The sequence below is a fragment of the Chelonoidis abingdonii genome, chromosome 4, assembly GCF_003597395.2.
Source record: "Chelonoidis abingdonii isolate Lonesome George chromosome 4, CheloAbing_2.0, whole genome shotgun sequence".
Lineage (NCBI taxonomy): Eukaryota > Metazoa > Chordata > Testudines > Testudinidae > Chelonoidis > Chelonoidis abingdonii.
Window position 1 is genome coordinate 44,224,907 of NC_133772.1, and position 21,202 is coordinate 44,246,108.

The 21,202-nt window shown below is 39.9% G+C and overlaps 1 protein-coding gene across 1 annotated transcript in view; it reads right to left on the bottom strand.

Annotated features, from left to right (window-relative positions):
- Positions 1-383: 383 nt before the first annotated feature.
- Positions 384-21,202, bottom strand: part of CARS1 (cysteinyl-tRNA synthetase 1) — a 57,009-nt gene continuing 36,190 nt past the window's right edge. Inside the window, 9 exon segments of the mRNA XM_075065103.1 lie at positions 384-720; positions 1,742-1,825; positions 3,233-3,292; positions 4,793-4,860; positions 5,232-5,312; positions 13,537-13,618; positions 16,656-16,724; positions 17,201-17,390; positions 19,742-19,839. Of these exon segments, the coding sequence (XP_074921204.1) occupies positions 586-720; positions 1,742-1,825; positions 3,233-3,292; positions 4,793-4,860; positions 5,232-5,312; positions 13,537-13,618; positions 16,656-16,724; positions 17,201-17,390; positions 19,742-19,839 (867 nt within the window). The 3' untranslated portion in view covers positions 384-585.

The following is a 21,202-nucleotide window of genomic DNA, read 5'->3' on the forward strand; positions in this document are numbered from 1 at the left end:
GACAGTTAGCTTATACCACAGATTTGTCTATAATTGGGGTTTTGAAAAACAGCAACAGAAGCATCGTACCTGAACTATTTATGGTACTTCCTGCCTATGTAATGTCATTGAAATCATTTGAGAAATATTTATGGTTCTTGCCGTTGGACAAATTCATCAGCTTTGCTGTAGGTCTCAGTAAGTTCTACTTGTTATGACATTAACTATTCCAAAGCACAAGATACACTGGATATTAGTTAGCTAAAGAGCGACATGCATGAGAAATTACCCAGGGGCCCAAAGAGGTTATAACAAGCAAGAAACCTATGTGGATTTGCTGACTGAACAGTGTCTTCCCCAAGAGAGTTGTTCAGTCTGGAATGATTGTGACACAAACATCTTACAGGGTCTTTTCATTTTTAATAATAAAATTTTATTGACACTCTAAACTAGATGATATATTAATCCACGTAAACAAGTAGTTTTAGCTTGTCCACAGTAGAACATGTAAACACAATACGAGCATCAATATATGCTCTTTACTGTTCCTATAATAACCCAGCTCTCGCCTTTATTTTAAAAAAGAAGAATGTCCTGGTTTTGTTCTCAAATTGCAGTTCCATTCTGAACCATTTGCAGATACTCCTTGTGAAGTTTTTCCTGTGCTTCATAAAGTTTCTTCAGTTTCTTCATTTGTCCTTTGCTGAGTTCTTTACCTTCTGTATCATGAGTAGGAAATCCCTGGAATATTAAGAACACTAATATCTTAGAAATTTTCATCCAGATACTTTGTTTGCCTTTGGTCCATCTTTTTCCACCAGAATCATGCATTATTAATAGAAGGGAGTAACAGCATAATTAATATAAAACATTCTAAATGAATGAACATAGCATCATAGTAGAGGGCTTGTGTAAATCAGGAGTTTTAGGCCACTATTCAAGACATATCAGTTTATTATTAAACCCCAGATTTTAAAGCAAATGCAATAAAATATTCCATATCATACTGAGACTGCTGTTAAGTTTCAGCCCAGATCTTATCTCCCCATGATTTGCGAACAGAGAGTCATCTGTGTGCTCGTTACACTTCTGCATGGCAGGGGCTCAGCTACCTATATAGCACCACTCCTGCTTGCCCGTAGAGGGCACTCAAGGGTTCACATTGGGGGGCAATGTATGTTGTCTTAGTGCCGGTCCAGCAGCTGCTACTCAGAAAAAGTAATACAGTTACCTTTCCCAGATAGAATGGGCCTTCACCCTCCAGGGAATGGGCAGATAGAGCCTGTTAGCATGGTCCAATGGAGCTGTGCCGTCAGAGAGAGGGAAAGGGGGCACAGTGGACAGAGGCCCACAGTCTCCATGCAAATGGTCTGGGTCTCCAACAGACCCCCTGAATCTGCCAGGTTTTGGAGTGGGAGGAGGGGAGAGACAGGGTGTGTGCATAATCTTTGCCTCCCACCCGAAAGTTTCTGCAATTTAATCCTTAAGATTTCTATCCCAAAAGTCATAGAAGTCTTCCCCAGTAGCAGGATGGCCAGGAAGACAAAGACATGTTATGGAACCCCCCTAAGTTATGGCTCTTAGGTACACCGTTACATCAATGTTATACAATTCAGTGAACACTTAAGAGCATGAACCTGCTCCCATGAAATTAACTGATAACGCTCTATTGACTTCAGTGTGGAAATGATCAGGCACTTTAATCAGTTATTAAGTTCTTACTTTTCAATTAGCATAAAGAAAATTTCCCCACATTTCTTACATTTTCATCGAACTTGGAGTATTTGTCAAGCTCTGATTTAAACATTGCATGTGGTGGAATCTTCATCTTTGCCAGTTTCGCTGCCTGCAATATAAAATATGCATTACAACTTTACAGTTAATTAGCATCCTAATGAATTACACTGTCACTTGTCCTATTTTGAAAAGCTATCTGAGTGTACATGAATTGATGCACAGAAGATCTAAATTGCAAATCAAGGAGACCCACATCACACTTGTCTATTATGTGGAGAGAAAGGAATTATCAGTGAGGGATAGCTCTATATAAATCTTGAACATATCTGGCTGGGGGAATGAGTAATTAACTTAGTACTTTGTTGCAACAATTACTCAGTTAGGATCCAATTGAGACAAAAAACAAAAACAAAACAAAAGTGCTGTTTCCCCCTACAACAGCTCAGAATAGCCAGCTTATGTGGTGCAGAAGCCACATGGACTTTTTGTTTAATCTGAGCTCTTGTTGTATTTTAGGTACAAACATAAAAAGTAAGCTATTTGGCAATGAGCTCATTGCAGATGTTTCCCTATGTCCAAGCTGAAATCTCACTGATTTGACTAGGGGTCCATGCAGGTCATAGCAAGATCAGGGCCTAAAATAACTAAACCATATTAAAGGAAAACTCAACTTTGGTTTTAATGAAAATGGTGGCCTCTCAAGATCATTAAAAGCAATGAAATCATGAACAATTTTAAAAAGAATGGATAAATATGCTTGGAGATTCATGAAAAGGAAACATTCTATTTACAATTTTCCCTGTAGATCATACTTGAAGGTTTACTTTCCTGTGTTGCATTGTTAGTGCGGTTTGCATGGAAATAAGAGCTTTGCTCTACAAGAGAGCATCTGGCTCCTGGTGCTTATTCCTCACCTGAAGTCTTAAGTGTTTGTGCTAATCACAATTAGATGCTATGGACATGAATGTGTCTTCAGAGAGAGTTAGACTTCAGGTGAAGCATAAGCAGCAGGAACAGATGGTCTCCTAAGGAAAAAGATGCTGTTTTCATGCATATGTACACAATAATAAGGAGAGGGAAGAAAATATAAACGACACAGGTAGAAGCCTCTCTAAGTGAAATGTTCCTTAACTGCCAGAGCTCTAAAACGGTTGTGCATGCTGTATCCTACTCACAGCTATGCACTAAAAAATGTACTATAAAATATTTTAAGAAGCACCTACCACCTCTGTTCAGATTGCGTGGTAAGTTTTTTTACAGCGCCATCAGAGATGTGAACATCTAAGTGACCTAACTTGTAGGCACAAATAACTGTGGGCAAAAACTGCCCACCCCATTAATTTTCACTCAAAAAACATTAAATTAAATTTAAAAAAACCTGAGGGCCAGCTAAGGCTGGGCTGAAAATTTGGCCCACAGTGTACTGTTGCCTGCATAAGAATATAGCCATTAACACACATCTTCAAAAACATAAAGCCCATTTTAATGTAAATTAAAGAGATATTTGAATATTGACCTCCTGTTCTTGTTTTTTCCTAGATGCTTCTTCCTTCTTTCTTTTTTTCTCTTCTTCAATCTATAAAAAGTCAAATTGAAAAACAGGACTACTTAATCAAAATTAAACCATTGCATTAGGTTATTTCTTACTAATGTCAGCTAAGTAGCTCTAAGTTTTAGATATTTGATTATAGGCAAAGCTGATAATGACACCTATAATTATGGTTGCTCAATGCATCTATTATAAGACCCTGTTTTCAGTTGCTTATACTTTGTCGAACCAACTCTTCACACTGAAATTTTCCCTGCCCGGTGTCTGCCTCAGCCAGAATATTTTTGGGAAGTTTCAACAGAAGTGTTTCAGCCATTACTCAGAAAGAGATTAGGGATCAATACACTATTAGGCCCATATTAAATAATCCTTACAACTGTAATTGAGAAGCTCTAGTGTGCCATGCTCTGGCGTGCTTTGAAAAAAAGGCTTTGAAATTTGGGAGGAAGGTCATCTTTGTATCAGAGATGAGCCTTTTGCTATTCCTATGGGAAAAAATGTCCAAATTTGGCCAAGTTATGAATCTCTGAAAAGTCTCAGTTTACCCAAGCTCAGACTTGTTAGAGTCTGACAGCTAAATTCTCCAAAGATTCTTTCAGTACTGAGCATACTTCAGCAGCGGAAATGTATAATCTAGCCAGGGAGCCCAGCCCACAGAAAAGAATTAGGGCACAAGGACCTGAACTGCAACTCCCATGTGGCACTATGATACTTCCTAATCAATATATTCAAATTTTTGGCTGAAAAAAACTTTCCATTTCTGATTTTTTTTGCCAAAGAGTCAAAAATTTTTCATGGAAAAAACACAACAAAATTTTCCAAACCAGATTTAGTCAGTATGACTCCAAATGATGGAATTGCCTTTCCCCCCGCCACTTTATTGTAAAACACAGAAGTTATACACAAAAAATTACATCAAAAGACTATTAAGGTTACAAGTCAAACACTCAAAAGTTAGGAAATACTAGAATTAAGGTTCCTATGCTGCATTAATTCAGTCACCTTGTCGGTGTGCATTACAATTCAGTCTTACGATCACATGCTTTTTTCCCCACAGGAATCCTGCCTCATTCAGTGCTACGTTAATGAAGACTTAGCAATTTTATTCTGTTTTTATCAGAAGCTGTCAAATCAGTACTGCTAACTATATGAAAATATTTACCTTTGCTTTGTATTGACAAATATATCAGAATAATTTACTCAAAGGAATTATTCTACCAGGGAGAAAAAAGCATAAATAGGTCATATTCAGCACATCATAATTGTATAAAGGCTTTTGAAACGTGAAAAGGTATTTCAATTCCCCATAGCATACTTTCAAACAATTATCTCAAATTCCTTTTCTCAAGTGCCACTTGAGTTTTGCTATCAGTTAGGGTGTGTTATTTTCCATTTTGTTTGTATTAAAACAATCATTTCTCACAAATCAGCAAGGGAATATGTAATGTCAGTAAGTACATGCGTTTTACTTTACATGTGCAAAATAATATAATACATAAACTAGCTTAACATGAAAGAATTTAAAACCTTTTTCTTTTCTTCTCTTTCTTTTAGTAAGGTCTCCCTGTCTACCAATTTGACCACAGTTGGGAGTCCTGGAGAAACAAAGAAAAATAAACACATAGCAGTTCCAACACATACATGTCTGGTATCACAAACGATTCTCGAAACACCTCCTGCAGTAGTCTTTTCAAATTGTATTACTAAGTTAAATGCAAATGCCACCAAATGACCATTTAGAAATGACTGAGCAGCTAAGCACCATACAAGGAGATGCAAATAAACATTTTATCTGAATGCTTTTAAAAGTTTAAAAACTGAATCTGTTAAAGCTCTGTGCAGTCAGTAAGTTTGACAAGGATTTCTGATTATTCTTGATCATATTGACATTTTTCAATATCTTAAGAAAAGAATTCACCAAATTTTAGCAACAGCTACAGTTTACAATATAGAGACCATTTGTTACCTTCATGATCTTCAAATCGAACTCCAAGCTCAGGAAGAATGTCATCTCGAAGAGCATCACTCAACTGCAGTACTTCAGTTACTACAATGCACAGAAAAATTAAAAGTTCTGACAAATTTAAAATGAAAATTTACTTCTCCTCCACACTGCTATGTAGTTATATAATGCAAATAAAAAATTACTACAGTTAGACCAGTTTCTTTTTTTCCTTTTCTTTCTAAGTGATAGATGTAAGTAAGGTTATACTGAGCCAGAGGAAGAAACAACTTGTAATCTCTTGACCTTGCGTAACAGAGAAGCGTGTTTCTTCTAGCTAGACCTGGAATTTGTCACCCCTTCCCAAGATGCTGCTAGTACGCCAAAAAAACAACAAGATATCTCAAGCTCTGTGATGTAACTGCTTAGAAGCCCAGGAGTCTCACAGTTGCTGTTAAACAGACCTCTAATCACGTGGCATTACAATGTATTATTTCTAGCCCTGAATATAATTCCTCATCTCAGCGTTTTAAGGAAAAAAGATACAGTATTTTGTGAATTTAGCCTCTTGTACGTTGTGAACTTGTCTCTTAAAATTACTTTAGCACGCTACTAATGACTTCAACATTCCATACAAGGATGAAAAATAGCAACTTTTGGTGTCTGACTAGTTCCTGTAACCAGGAGTGGTGCCAGGGTTTTTGGCACCCTAGGCGGGGGTCCTTCCGCACTCCTGGTTGTTGGCGGCAATTCTGTGGCAGGGGGGTACTTCCGTGGCTCCCGGTCTTTGGGGCACTTTGGTGGCGGGTCCCGGAGCAAGTCAAGGACCCGCCGCAGAATTGCTGCCAAAGACCCAGAGCGCGGAAGAACCCCCCGCCGCCGAATTGCCGCCAAGGGTGGCAAAATGCCCCCCCCAATCCTAGTGCCCTAGGCGACTGCTTTGGTCGCCTAAATGGAAGCGCCGGCCCTGCCTGTAAAAAGGAACATAGGAGTTGCTATAGTACAGATTTGAGGTCCATCTAGTCCAGTATACTGTATCAGACAGTGGCCAAAAACAGTCGTTTCAGAGAAATGTGCACAAACTTCACAGGAGGCAGTTGTGGGAAAATCTGCTCCCTTACATTAGGTCTCATGCAGGTCTCTAATAGTTAGACTGACTTAAGCTCTGAAGCATGAAGTTTAATATCCTTTCCAAAATGTTGTTGACATAATGACTTTAGATCTTCTTGATATCCATATAAATTGCCCAGTCTCTTTTTAAATCTTGTTAAACTGTTGGCCTCAATGACTTCTTGTGGCAGTGAGTTCTACAGTCTATTTATTCATTGTGTAAAAAAATATAATCCTTTTATTAGTTTTGAATTTGCCACCTTATAATTGCACTGAGTGTCTCCTTACTCTTGAGTTCAGAAATCAAGAGACTTCCTCTGTACCTTTCTGTACAGCATATAGTTTGATCACGTCCCCTCATTTCCTTTCTCAAAATTATCAAAACCATTTCTTCCTTCACTTGATTAACCATTTAAACAGTTTTGTGAAAGTGGAGCTATAATTTGAATATTTTATACACAAAAAGCTATAATCACAATTTTTTTGCCAGCTACATCTAATTAATTTCCAGAATGTCAATAAGTATAATTTAAAAATCACTTCAAGTTATGTAAAACAACTGGATGTCATGACTGTAAGTCTCTTTCACAGAGGGCTAGTCAACTACACAGGGGTGAAACTGAGGCTACACTTTGCCTAAATGTCTGATACCATTATCATTTGTAGTGCCGCAAAGCCCCAGTCAAGGATCGGGACCTTGTTTTACTAGGTGCAGCTTACATGCAATGCAACGACAGCCCCAACCCCAACGGAGTTTACATTATACCCTAATGACATGACGTCAGCTGGATGAAACAAATATAACAGGTGAGGGGGGGGAGGAAGGATGGGTTAACAGTACAGACGCTCCCCAGGTTAATGCAAACCTGACTTATGCAAACCCGCACTTATGGAAAAAGTTCCGTAAGTGGGGTTTGGGGTTTTTGTTTTTTTTGGTGCATAATTGTCAGATACAAGTCCCTGACTTAATGCAAAATTTGACTTATGCAAGGTGTTCTGGAACGAAACACTTGCATAAGGTGGGGAGTGTCTGTAATATATGTTGTAAAGACTTGAAGCATATCACCTATGTAGCCATTATCAGTTGATCATGTCAGTCAGGGGAAATAATTTAACATGCTTTAGTTTGAATTTAAAAAGATTTTTAATAAAGAAATCTTAATTGCTGGAGCTTGAAATAACATTTTTGTTCAAATATATTTTGAATCTCCAGCCCCACCTAATCAAACATCTATGAAGGCTCCCTAACATCTACTTCCAAGTCAAATCCTCTAAAGAAACCCTGCTGAAGAATCTAGCAATGGAGGGGGAAAGAGAAATTTCAAAGACAGGCAGCTTAATGTTTAATATTGATTCACTAATTCAGATAAGTATTTAGCAAATCTTTATAGACATTTAGTTTCTAACACAACATTTTGGAGGTTAGATTAAAAGCATGTTTTTTTCTGGCAGCATTGCCCGAGTTTTAGTTTTGGCTCACAAAACAGGAAAGTGTAATCGCTACTGAAAGAAACCAGAGCTGACTAGAACAAATGCGACTACATAGAACTTTATTTTAGCTTTTTATATATTAAAAATCACTAGCTATTAAGTGTCTTTTGTCATTATCACTGCTTCCTGTCTACTCTCTCTTTCAGGCTGATTGCTAAATGAATGAAAACATGGCCTTATTTCATGGTAGCATTTCTTGGTAGCTCTATTTCCTATACTGAATTGCAGTTTCAGAATTTCTCACAGCAACGTTCCCTAAAGCAGCATTTCCTAACCTGGATGGCATTTCTTAACCTGGTCTATGATGGTGCGGGGCAGAGTGGAGTGGGCAAGGGTTCAAGGCAGCTGGAAAAGCTGCACCCTGCCTTGAGCCACTTGACTGCTCTTTTTGAGTTTACTGCTGTGATTAATGCTCTAGGATAATACTTGAAACCTCCCTGCTCTTGTGATATGTGGTCCCCTAATAAAAATAGCCACAGGAGTAGGTTGTGTACAGTAGTACAGATATAGGAAGCGGTCTGTCACACTAAGTGTTGTGTTTGTCTCTGCTCTCACAACATACCTCTGCTGCAAAAGCAGGTGTCCCAGCAACACAAAGCAATCAAAAGATGTGTCTTGCCCCAATTAGTTTGTAGCCTGCTGGTGAGTGGCAGAATGAGTTGGCAGGGAAAAAAAATACACTAAAAGCTTCCAAGGAAAAAAGTAAAAGTGAATAAAATTTTAAGTAGTAAAGAAAAGGACATCACAAGAAAGGAGGGGATGAGTGGAACAGAGAGAGATGATGAAAAGAGAAAGTAGACAGAAATTAGAAAGGATACAGCAAGGAAGCTGAAGCTAGACAAATTCAGAGAAGAAATAGGATGCACGTTTTTTAGCAGTGAGGGTAATTAACCATTAGAACAATGTATCTAGAGATTTGACAGATTCTCCATCATTTGGAGTCTTTAAATCAAGACTGGCTATCTTTTTAAAAGATCAACAATGGTATGGGCTTGATGCAGAAACTACTTGGTGGAATCCTATCCTGTGTTATGCAGAAGGTCGGACTAAATGATCAGAATGGTCCTTTCTGGCCTTAAATCCTATGAACTCTGCCAAGGCATGGCATGAGGGTATGTAGGGAAGTGCCAGTCCATCTACCTGTTGCCTGAGGATTTCTAACAGGCGAAATCAGGAACCACTGCCCTACTGAATCACATCTATCCCACCTACACACAACAGGACAGTGGAGAAGCTATTTTCCTGTATTCTTCCAATATCACACATTTTCAAAGCTGTGCTAAATAAAGGCATTGGCCACGTCTATGGAAAATCTTTCCCAAAGTGCTTTTCTGTTCATTATCCATTTCACTCTAGCCTTCGCCAAGTCAGCCACTTGCAAAAGCACTAATTGATTTTAGGAAAATGTGATTTAGCTGAATTGGAAATTGACTAGGACAGCATGGCTAACATCTATTTTCTTGCAGAAGTGCCACTGGATGTTAATGGCCACAAGCGATCAGGGTCTCAGATTTATCACTCATACAAAAATAGGTACCGATCAAAGACATAAGAAAAGAGAGGAAAAAACCTACATGTATTTACTCAGAGATAAAAGAAAGTGATGAAAAGAGGAAATACATTGGTTACTTGAGAAGCAACAGAAGTGGTTCACACAACACCAAGAGCAAGTACAGAAATTAGAGCTTCTAGATATATTTATGTTGCTGGCAATCCAAATTTATTATCCTTGTTTGATTCATAGTAAGCATTTTTTCCTAGAGGAGGCTGATGGTGACAAGATTACTTGAGTCAACTTATATCTCGAGTTTTTAATAAGTAGGTTCTTCTCCCCCCCTACCCAGTAAATTGTCCTTGCATCCATGTTTCAGTAGGTTCAATATACTTAACAACACTTCCAAGTAGTTCTTAGTGGATATATTGTATAAGAAACACTAACATTTGATGATAATTCTCAATACCTTGCACATACACCTCTACCTCAATATAACATGACCTGATGTAACACAAATTCGGATATAATGTGGTAAAGTAGTGCTCGGGGGGGGGGCAGGGCTGTGCACTCCGGGGGATCAAAGCAAGTTCAATATAATGCGGTTTCATCTATAACGCAGTAAGATTTTTTAGCTCCCGAGGACAGCGTTGTATCGAGGTAGAGGTGTACCAGGGAAAGTCTTCAGCATCCATTATGAGGCTTAGATAAGGGAATCAAAGTATCTAATTGTAAGCTATTATTTTAGAGGGTCTATTTTCTTCAATTATTCACTGACACATATAGGTGCAGACGCACACCCCCTCACTGTCTAAACTACTAAAATCAGAGTCTTTGCCTTTGCTTGGTGTTATGAAACTGTGACTCATCTGTTCTTTGCTTGAGGAGCTGGAATCAACCCTGGCCTTTGTATGTATATGAAAATGTTCCATTTTAAAAAGAACTGTTTGCTTTAGTCTGCAGTCTATCTCCAGTGAATTGTTTGTTTTTCTTTATCCTGGGTAGGTGGGCACAGCTGACCAAATTCATCTTTGGTGTAAGTCTAACAAAGTCAATGAGTGAGACCAGAGATGAGTTTAGCCCATTATCTGTTAATACTGAAAGGTGATGATGATATCTAGTGCACGGAATTAATATGATAGATCTACTGACTGTATAGTAAAAGCAATGTCTGCTTGAGTTATAAATATTTACCAGTCTGAACCTGTGAATAATTAAATATAAGCAGCAGAAGAAATCCTTCAGGGTAGAAGAATTTATACATGAGAAATTCATAATTTATAAGAGGAGGTTATCAATTGGTGCCTCTCGAAATGCCAGCACAGTGGCTCCATGCACTATCTTATGGCTGAACTGTGCCAATTCTCTATTTTAGCACCACCCCAGCAAGAGGCTTTAACTGACAGTGGGGAACTTGTTTATGGATCTCAGTCGCACCAACTGTAAATTGTCACTGTCATCAAAGATTGATGATGTCCACAGAAGTTGCCCAAGTACTGAAACAAAACCTAAAAGGCACATGATGTGAAGTTACTTGACACAATGGAATGAGTTAAAAACCCACCACGTTTCCTGGAAATTATGAAAAGCATTTTATTTAGAGTCATTTCTGCTCACTGTACACTAGCAAACAACACCATCGGTATTTTTCTTTCCCCATTTATCATCATCAATAGAAACATTCAGAGGTTAATCAAGATTTCACTAAGAATGAATAATGCAGGTTTCAGATTCAGACGTCTGCCAGTCTTGTGAAATGGATAAAGACTTCTTTTCACATGATGTTTGAATGTCCTACAATTAGGCCATTCTGGTTGAAGACAGAGTTTATTCAATAATGGTTGAATACACACTTTGTTATAGCTCCCTCTGGTCCTCTGACAAGATTCCCAGATTACAGGTGCTTGTGGAATGCTTTGTGGCTTGCCTTACTGGCAAAAAAGTTACATTTATTTTTACAGTTAGGTTTTATAAAAGACTCATCCCTATTATCGTAAGCCTCTGGGTGCATTTACAAAATTAGAACACAATTATTCATATTAACGTTATCCTGCCAGCAATTGACTATAAAAAAAGAAGACATTCCCTTAATTTACAACCTCAATTAAAAAAAAAAAGAAGTATAAACTCAGAGGCAACACTCCCAACCACTAATCGAAACCATTTTAAAAGACTTATTTCAGGCAGAAGGCCTGTAAGATTAATAAATCTGAGTTCTGTTGGATCAACAAGGTAAATGAGTTCCAGAACCAGGTTTCTTCTCCACAAAATATACTACCAGCAGCATCTGGAGCAGAGGGGGGCAAACTACGGCCCGCGGGACTGTCCTGCCTGGCCCCTGAGCTCCTGGCCAGGGAGGCTAGTCCCCAGCCCCTCCCCCACTGGTCTCCCTCCCCTGCAGCTTCAGTTCGCCCCGTCACCGGCGTAATGTTTTGGGCAGCGGGGCTGCTAGCTCTTGCCAGGCAGCGCAGCTGCAGAGCTGGCCTGACCCGGTGCTCTGTGCTGCGTGGTGGCGTAGCTGGCTCCAGCCGGGCAGTGCGGCTACCTGTCCTGGTGCTCTGGGAGGCGTGGCTGTAGCACTCCCAGCCGCCGGTGCTCCAGACAGCACGGTAAGGGGGCAGGGAGGGTTGGATAGAGGGCAGGGGAGTTCAGAGTGGTGGTCAGGGAGCGGGGGTATGGATGAGATCGAGGCAGTCAGAGGGTGGGGAACGGGGGTGGGTGGTTGGACGGGGGCAGGGAAGGCAGTCAGGAAGGAGGGAGGGGATGGATGGGGCGGCAGGGGGCAGTCAGGGGCAAGTGTTCCAAGGGTGGTCAGGGGACAGGGAGAAGGGGTGGTTGGATGGGACGGGGGTCACGGGGGGGCTGTCAGGGAGCAAGAAGTATGTGTGGGGTCAGATAGGGGGCAAGGGTAGGGCCACACCTGGCTGTTTGGGGAGGCACAGGCTCCCCTAACTGGCTCTCCATACAATTTCGGAAACCTGATGTGGGCCCCAGGCCAAAAAAAAAGTTTGCCCACCCCTGCCCTAGACATTCAAACCTCACAACTATTAGAGTGTGAATCAGTTGACTTCAACTAGTGAGGTTTTTTTGCATAAAGAAAAAATAATTTTTATGTATGTTTTTAGTAAAAGGCACTCAAACTCATCTTGTGAACTGAAGAACTGAAACTTCAAAAAAAAAATCAAAATTAAAGTAAATATAAAAAACTTGAAACCAGTAAGACTATTTTTAAGATCAACTAGGCCAACATAAGTTTGTTGATTATATCTGAATGATCACATCAATGAAAGCATTTTTGTGTTTGTAAGATATTTATTCTGTTTGTTCTGGCTAATACGTTTCAAAATGGGAACAGAATTAGAATTCCTTGCTAACTATTATCAACTTATTGAATCCAAGCCATTTTATTAAAAAAACAATCAATATTTCCTATTTTGCCTTCAAGACTCTCTCTCAGTCATGAAATTAGTTTCAAGAAAATCAGTATCAAATATATGTTGAAGATGCATAAAAACCCACGGGGAATAGTAGGCAGAACAACAAGAAATCCATTAGGAGCTCATCAACAAGCGAAAGCAGAGAGAGATTAATAGAACAGCATTTGTAACACAATACAGCTCTGCTGCCAATACGCAAAGCAGCATCAAAGCTTCCAGGGAGAAGAAAAAAGTCCACAGCAACCTTCAGCAAACTCCCTATGAATACTCCAGAGAGATCACAAAATGCTATCTGGGGATTTGTGATTAGACTATGCTATCAAACCACAAAGAAACAACTCAGCCTGTTTGTACTCAAACTGGTTGAGGGTTCCAATAAAAGGAATAATTACAATTTACACTTTTTAGAGCGTGTAAGCCCTTCAGGACAGGGACTACATCTTCTTTTATGTTTGCAATCAACTAGCACACTGTGGGCACTACAGGAAACAGAACATACACATTCCTCATGTTCCCTCTCCCAGTGATAGGAAATTCTGAATACTTTAACATGAACATATCGAAAAGCATCAGAAAAAGATATTCATAAATTAAAAGGACACCTGGCAAAGATTTAAAGATTCAAACTAACTCTGGCTTACTTTTGTATACCGATAAGTGTGTATATGTACAGATAAATACGCTATTTTTATTCTCAAAGCAGATATGCTATTTATGTAAATCAGATAATCAAAAAATGACATTTAATTCCCCCCCCCCCGATATCAGTAACAATCATGTTAGAAAAGTTAACCCTTACCTTTCTTTTCTCTGGCAATTTGTCGCACTCCTTCTCTGAAATCAGACAACACCTGTAGGTATGGCATCACTGTAGACTCAAGCTGTAGAAAAAATATTTCTATAATTAGTTAATAATTTAAATTCAAGCCATTTTCCTTAACTGTTTCATATGTATACACTTATGGGGCCAAACTCTGCCCTGTTCTTCTCTGGAGCTAAAAGGGATACAATATAAAGTAGAAGCTAACTCTTCAGAGAAGATTCTCAACTGGTGAAAACTGACAGCTACCACCATTGACTTCAACAGAGCTATGACTATTTAAAATCAGCTGAAGAACTGCACTTCATGTTTAACATTCTGTATCATTCTTGTAAGAGACACACATAATGTTTATTATGCACTTGGGCTGAAGTTTTTCTCAGACCTTAGATTACGCATACAGTATTTATTTCCTCTGAGTGTCTCCAAGAAAGAGAGATCACTTGCATCATTAGGCTTTGCTATGGCAAGAAAGTAATATTAAATAAACTCAGATAATACCACTTGCAAAAAAAAACAACAAAAAAAACCAAAAAAAAAACCACACCACAGGAAGACTCCTGCTTGCAAGGCTAGTGAAGACCAGCGCTCTGTCTGAGGAACAAGAGCTGTTGCTGTTCACACAACAGCACTGCACCTGGGCAGTTCTCTAGAAATCCCAAGCGCAGAATCCAAAAGTTTAAGAGAATTATCCTGAATGTTTCATTTCTTAAAAAGGTAGGAAAACAGAGACAAAAATGTGAGCACATTTATTTTCCATGATATGTCTTCCATTCAAATGTTTCTTCCCTCTGTTAAACCTTTTGTAGTCCTGTATATAAAGGAAGAGGTTTGCTGTTTAACTTTGGATGTTTGGTGCACCCTATATTCAGTCCCTACACTTAAGTCTGATCAACTCAGTGTTGCTTTGCTGTATGCCAAATAAATGAACCTAACTGATGTGACTGGAGGTGAACGGAGTTCTTGGAAATGAGTGGAAAAGGTCTTGAGGGAGTCCCAACATCTTCGTGTTAGGGCTCCTACCCAGTTAAAAGGTGGAAACGCCTACGTGAAACGAGTTGATGGGCTCAGTCCAGATCCTCATGAACAAGAATCCACATTACAAAAACCACTATCACAATTGCTGGCAGTCTCAGCAGAAAGACCATGAATGGTGCAAGCCATGGAGAAAGAACAACACTCCTGTTCCCACTATCTTTTCGTCACTGAAGCTAGCTTAAGGCACATGAGCAGGGTGGTATGGGGAACTATGCACTGCCACTACTTTTGTGCTATTCTCTTCTGTGGACACTGATGGAGGAGTTTGGTTTTCAGAGTAGTGAACCTGTCAAAATCACTAAATTCACTTGAAAACCTAAGTCTTCTAGAATCTGGGTTTTTCAGATTGCAAAGTGGCAAGGATGGCTTTTGAATGAATTACTGAACTGGAATGGGTTAGCACTGGATAAAAACTAGTCATAATTTTTAAAGTTTCAAACAAAGATTACGACTCTGTTGAGAGAGAGTGCCTGTTTCAGTTTTTATTCATCCCCTCATGTTCAGTCATGGAGAAGAAGAATGTGGGCCTGAACAAAAGCCCACTGAAATCAATGGAAAGACTCTCAGTAACTTCAACAGGCTATGGATCAGGTCCCAAATGAAGTAATTGGACCTTCAGCTGGATAACTTTGCTAAGAAGAACAAAAAACACCCTTGAAGGAAAGCTGCCAAAAGATTCAAGGAAAGTAGCAAATTTAAGGCGGACACTGTCAAAATCAAATCATTAGTAATATAATGGATGCTGGAAATGAAAGTCTATTTCATTAAAAAACAGACTATAGGCTTGTTCGTGTGTGCTTGGCTGATGACATTCATTTTTCATATTTAAAATTGACAGAGTGTTTGATTTACAAAAGAAGAGATATAAAGAATCACATGGATTTTACAAACAGATGTTAAAACCCCTATTTCGATGCCTACTAACCTTGGCAGTATTTAACAGCGAAAGGCTTTCTTTGTTGTTCTGCACTAATGCCAGTCCTTCCAGAAGGCACATTTGGCTTTAGCACTGTGAGGACTGTTTAAAAAATAAGTTTTTTATCTCACTCGTCAAAGATTACAAACAAGGTCCTGGCTTTTCTGCTGGAATTTGAGATAACAGTGTTTGCTATTTCTGAACTAAATTAGAAATCCAATATTCATGATTTCTAATATGGAACAGTACCATTTTCTTCACACAGCCCTCTCTCCCGTAGTCTTAGAAAAGAGAAAAAGGTACAGAACTCCTAGTAAATATTTATTTAGACCACTGCTATAGCACTCAGTACTACAGCAATGGGGATCATATAAATACCTAGGTAGACAGAGACACAGTCTGGGTATTCATCATTCATCTGCCTCAACTCCAACAAAGGAAGTTTTTTTTCTTGGTGAGCTATAATGGGCAGCGTAGTTTTGTTTTGTTATTTTATACAAAGCTAGAATATTCTGTGAATGTTTTCATTGCTATTCTTTAGGGGAAACAGAAAATATCTTTCTAAATGTATTTCACTTAAATCTGAATGGTCTCACGTAACCATATTTCGAAATACTGGCATCAGATGTCAAACTAAAGGAAAAACACTTGAAAGATCTCTCTATAAGATACCATTTTTCAGGTTAGAGTTTGCTTCAGTGCAAAGACCACAATCACTGGCCTCCCCTCACTCTGGAGTGTTACTTCCCTATTGCCTCCCAAAGATTGCTCCTACATGACAGAACTTCATCAGCATCCCCTAGAAGGTATGTCCTAATTGCTCTCGGCAGAAATACCTCACTGCAGTAGTACTGCTAGATGAATAGAACAAGGCCGCCTATAGAAGCCAGATAAATGTTGCTCCTTTAACTATCCATTAAGTAACCATTATGCATTACAAAGGGATCAGAAACTGAGACTGAAATCAAAATCCAACTGCTTCCCTCCTAGTTTCTGGTGCACTTCATTGAGCCCTAATCAGTGTAATTTTGTGTTTTTACTTATAAAAATATTTATACATGTAGTACTTGTAATGAGACGTACTTTAGCAAGTACTATATGTAGTCAGAATAAGTTACGAGAATGTACTCTGTTTTCCACTTACGTTTATGTTTTGGCCATTTCCTCCAACAGGGAATCCAAGAGCTTCATCATTTTCTATGGCACCAAAGATCTAGTGAAGGAAAAGGAAATTAAAGACACATTCATTCAACAGAAGTAGGCTAAATGAAATCAGACATACTGATGTATGAAGAGGCCACAAGGCTCATCTAGTCCATATTCCGGCATCCTACTAGGAGACTGCTCTTTATTCTTAAAGCATCTTAAATAGTTGACAGTCAAATGCTGCCTCAGTGATGTTGATTGCACAACTTCACTGTCAACTATCCAATTTCCCATGTACTGGTTTTTTTGCCATTCACCAAATGCAAATGAATGTAAAACAAAATGATAAATAACTGTAGTTCCCCCCACAATACATCAAATGTTATGATTTTGTTTTTAAGCAACTGGCTCTTTAGAATCCTGCAAGATCTCCAGAATGACTGTACTGATCCATACATGTTTGGAAAATATTGCTGTAGCAGCTGCATAATGTGATGGCAATTATTCTTTTTTAATTTAATGTAAAATCTCACTATCACTTACCTTTAACATCTGAGTGAGATAAGAACTAATACTTTGTAGCAGCAGTCTATTTGGCATTTGCCTGGCAGTTTTCTTAGCAGCAATATAGGAATTGCTCTGGCTGACTAAAGATCGCATTTCTTCCAAAACAGTGCGAGTGTCAATGTTGTCACACAGTGCTTCATGAATGGCTGCCTTCTTGTCGTAAAAACTAAATCAGAGAAAAGCAGACAAGTTTACAATTTATTCTGTCATTATAACATTTAAGTCAAAATTCCTGTGCTCCCATAAGAGGGGCAAAGGAGCAGGGAAGAATTTCCCTTTCTTTAGTCAGAGTTTATATCTGAAGAAGGAAAAACGGATGATTAAGAGACAGGTATTGGTGTCCACTATATAGGTGAGATTTTGTTAAAATATTTTACCTTCATAATAAAATATTGCTACTATACCGCTGCCAAAGTCTCAGAGAGGGTGAGTTATCTGACAAGTAATAGCTGACAGGACAAATCAGACCTAGCATAACTTCAGACCTCACTTTTCTGCATGTTTTGCAGAAGCAGTACAATTCACTTGTTCAGTCTCTTCCCTTTTTCACTGCTTCATTATAGTGCTGCTTACTCTCACTACGTGCCAGCTGAGCGTTCTGTTAAATAAATTCCTATGCAATGCCACTAATTTGGGGAAACTTGTTCTGAAGCTACATGTTATGAAGCCATTCCAAGCAAGTATCATGAATAAGGCTATGATTTAGTTATGGGTATTTTTTAGTAAAAGTCATTGACCGGTCATGGGCAATAAACAAAAATCCACAGCCTGTGACCTCTCCATGATCTTTACTATAAATACCCTTGACTAAATCTTAGCTGGGGGCCCCTGGGGCACTGCTGCTCTGGGGTGCTGCTGCTCTGGTGGGGTCCCCGGGGCCAGCCCCTCTGGCTGCTGCTCAGGCAGTCCGCATGGCCAGCGGCACTAGCCCCTGGCTCGGGTGGTTCCTGGGCCAGCAATCAGGGGCTGCTGAGCAGCAGCTGGTGCAGCAGCCCCTGGGTCCAGCTGCACCAGCCACTGCTCAGCTAGCCCCTGGGTCCAGGAGCTGCTGAGCAGCAGCTGCTCTGGCAGCCCCCAGGGCTGCTGCTCCAGCTGCCCCCAGGGCCACTGCTCGGGTGGTCCCTAGGGCCAGCTCCCTGAGCAGCAACTGGTGTGGCTGACCCTGGGGCCACTCCAACAGCAGCTGAAACGGCTGGCTGTGGGGCTGCTCCAGCAGGAGCTGGTGTTGCTGCCCCTGGGGCCTCCTGAACAGCTGATCACAGGGCCTGCTGCTTGGGTGGCCCTGAGGTCAGCCACACTGGCTGCTGCAGAAGTCACGGAGGTCGTGGTATGTCATGGAATCCGTGACGTTCGCGACAGACATGCAGCCTTAATCATGAATATTTCCATGGAAACACTGTTTAAACTGTTCATAAATTGATTTGTAAAATATATGGTATGTGTCCCCCATTTCGTCATCAGGCAAAAGAGAGATTTAAGGAAATAGGGGTTTTTTTTTGTTTTTTTTTAACATAAGATCCAAAAGGCATTATCTACTCGAAAGAGAAGGGAAAGGAGAAAGAAAAGGAGGAAGGAAATGCTCTCTTCCCCCACTACTTCTCTTTTTCCTGTTCCTATCCTTTCTCCCTTCTGTGTCTAGTTCTCTCCTTTCTCATTCTCCATTACTCCACATTTTCTCTGTTTTGATTTTCCTCCCTTTAATAATCAATTTGCCCCAGCTGCCTGCTGTACAAAGTTGAAAATTCAGAAGCAGCATTATCTGCTACTGAGAAACAGGTACCCATCTTTCCAGCAATGGGGACACAATGACTCTGGTAATTCCCAAGGACATGGTTAACTATATGTTGCTTTGACTTTAAAAAGAATCATGCACAAAGATGTTTAAATATAGCCACTGAAGGAGGATTATCTAAATGGAAAGAGACCATGATGTCAATATCACTATTTTGTTTTACTGGATTGAGGGGAAGTTCAAAAGACAACAACTTCTGAGTTCTTTTCTTTGCTCTCTGATTTTGGGCAAGTCAATTAACTTCCATTTGTCTCAGTTTCCCCATAGCATTTTGCATTTTCGAAGTGTTATAAGTGCCAAGTATTTTATTACTACAGTTGAAACACATTACATCAGTGATCTGCCCCTTCTCAGACAGGTGTATACTTAAGAAACTGATAGCCATATAACCTAGAGGAGATTCAAAAACAGAAAAAAGTTCCTTTTCAGCACACACATACAAAGTGGTGTTCAAAAATTAGACATCCAAATCGCATTAATGTCAATAGAAGTGATGTGATTAATTCCATGTATTATATGCTGAAAAATACCTCATAAAACTGTTACAAGGTTAAATTCATCAGCTTGTAAAGTACTTCGAGAATCTCAGTTGAAGGTGCAGTAAGAGCGTGAAGTGTTGTTATTAGATCCGTTTTCAAGAAAAGAAAATGCCAGTTAGAAAAATGGAAACCTTAAGTATGCATATAAAAGGCTATTCACATAGAAATTAAACATAGCTCACTCACCTTTTACTCAGCTCTGTTTCTTGAAATTCCCATTTTTGAAACTGGCCTATCAAATCAACAGGAGCCCGAAGGATATCCTTTACATTTAAAAAGAATTCCTAAAAAATAAGGATGCAGTTTGAAATCTGCATAAGTCAGACGCAACCTATGCTTACTACACCAAAGTAAATTTTTAGTTAGCCATTTTAATACTTGTGCCCAGATATAATTTCAGCAAGGATCTGCTGCTACATACCTCCCAAAATAAGAAAAACACACTTATTTTGTATCAGAGGGGTAGCCGTGTTAGTCTGGATCTGTGAAAGCAGCAGAGAATCCTGTGGCACCTTATAGACTAACAGAGGTTTTGGAGCGTGAGCTTTCCGTGGGTGAATACCCACTTCGTCAGACGCAGGTAGTGGAAAATTCCAGGGGCAGGTATAATAGGCTAGCAAGCAACAGAGATAACGAGGTTAGTTCAGTCAGGAGGAGTGAGGCCCTGTTCTAAGCAGTAGAGGTGTGAAAACCAAGGAGGAGAAACTGGTTCTGTAATTGGCAAGCCATTCACAGTCTTTGTTAGTCAGAGCTGATGGTGTCAAATTTGCAAATGAACTGAAGCTCAGCAGTTTCTCTTTGCAGTCTGGTCCTGAAGTTTTTTTGCTGCAGGATGGCCACCTTAAGGTCTGCTATAGTGTGGCCAGGGAGTTGAAGTGCTCTCCTACAGGTTTTTGTATAGTGCCATTCCTGATATCTATTTGTGTCCATTTATCCTTTTCCGTAGTGACTGTCCAGTTTGGCCAATGTACATAGCAAGAGGGGCATTGCTGGCATATGATGGCGTATATACATTGGTGGATGGCATGTGAATGAACCAGTGATGGTGTGGCTGATCTGGTTAGTCCTGATGTGTCGCTGGTGTAGATATGTGGGCAGAGTTGGCATCGAGGTTTGTTGCATGGATTGGTTCCTGAGCTGGAGTTACTATGGGCGGTGTGCAGTTGCTGGTGAGAATACGTTCAGGTTGGCAGGTTGTGTGGCGAGGACTGGCCTGCCACCAAACCTGAAAGTGTGGATCATTGTCCAGGGATTGTAGATCCCTGATGATGCGTTGGAGGGGTTTAGCTGGGGGCTGTATGTGATGGCCGTGGAGTCCTGTTGGTTTCTTTCTGGGTTTGTCTGCAGTAAGAGGCTTCTGGGTACACGTCTGGCTCTGTTGATCTGTTTCCTAATTCCTCGTGCAGGTATTGTAGTTTAGAGAATGCTTGGTGGAGTTTTGTAGGTGTTGGTCTCTTCTGAGGGGTTAGAGCAGATGCGGTTGTACCTCAGTGCTTGGCTGTAGACAAGGATCTGTGATGTGCCCGGGATGGAAGCTGGAGGCATGAAGGTAGCGTAGCGTCGGTAGGTTTTCGATATAGAGTGGTGTTAATGTGACCATCGCTTATTTGCACCGTGGTGTCTAGAAAGTGGACCTCCCGTGTAGAT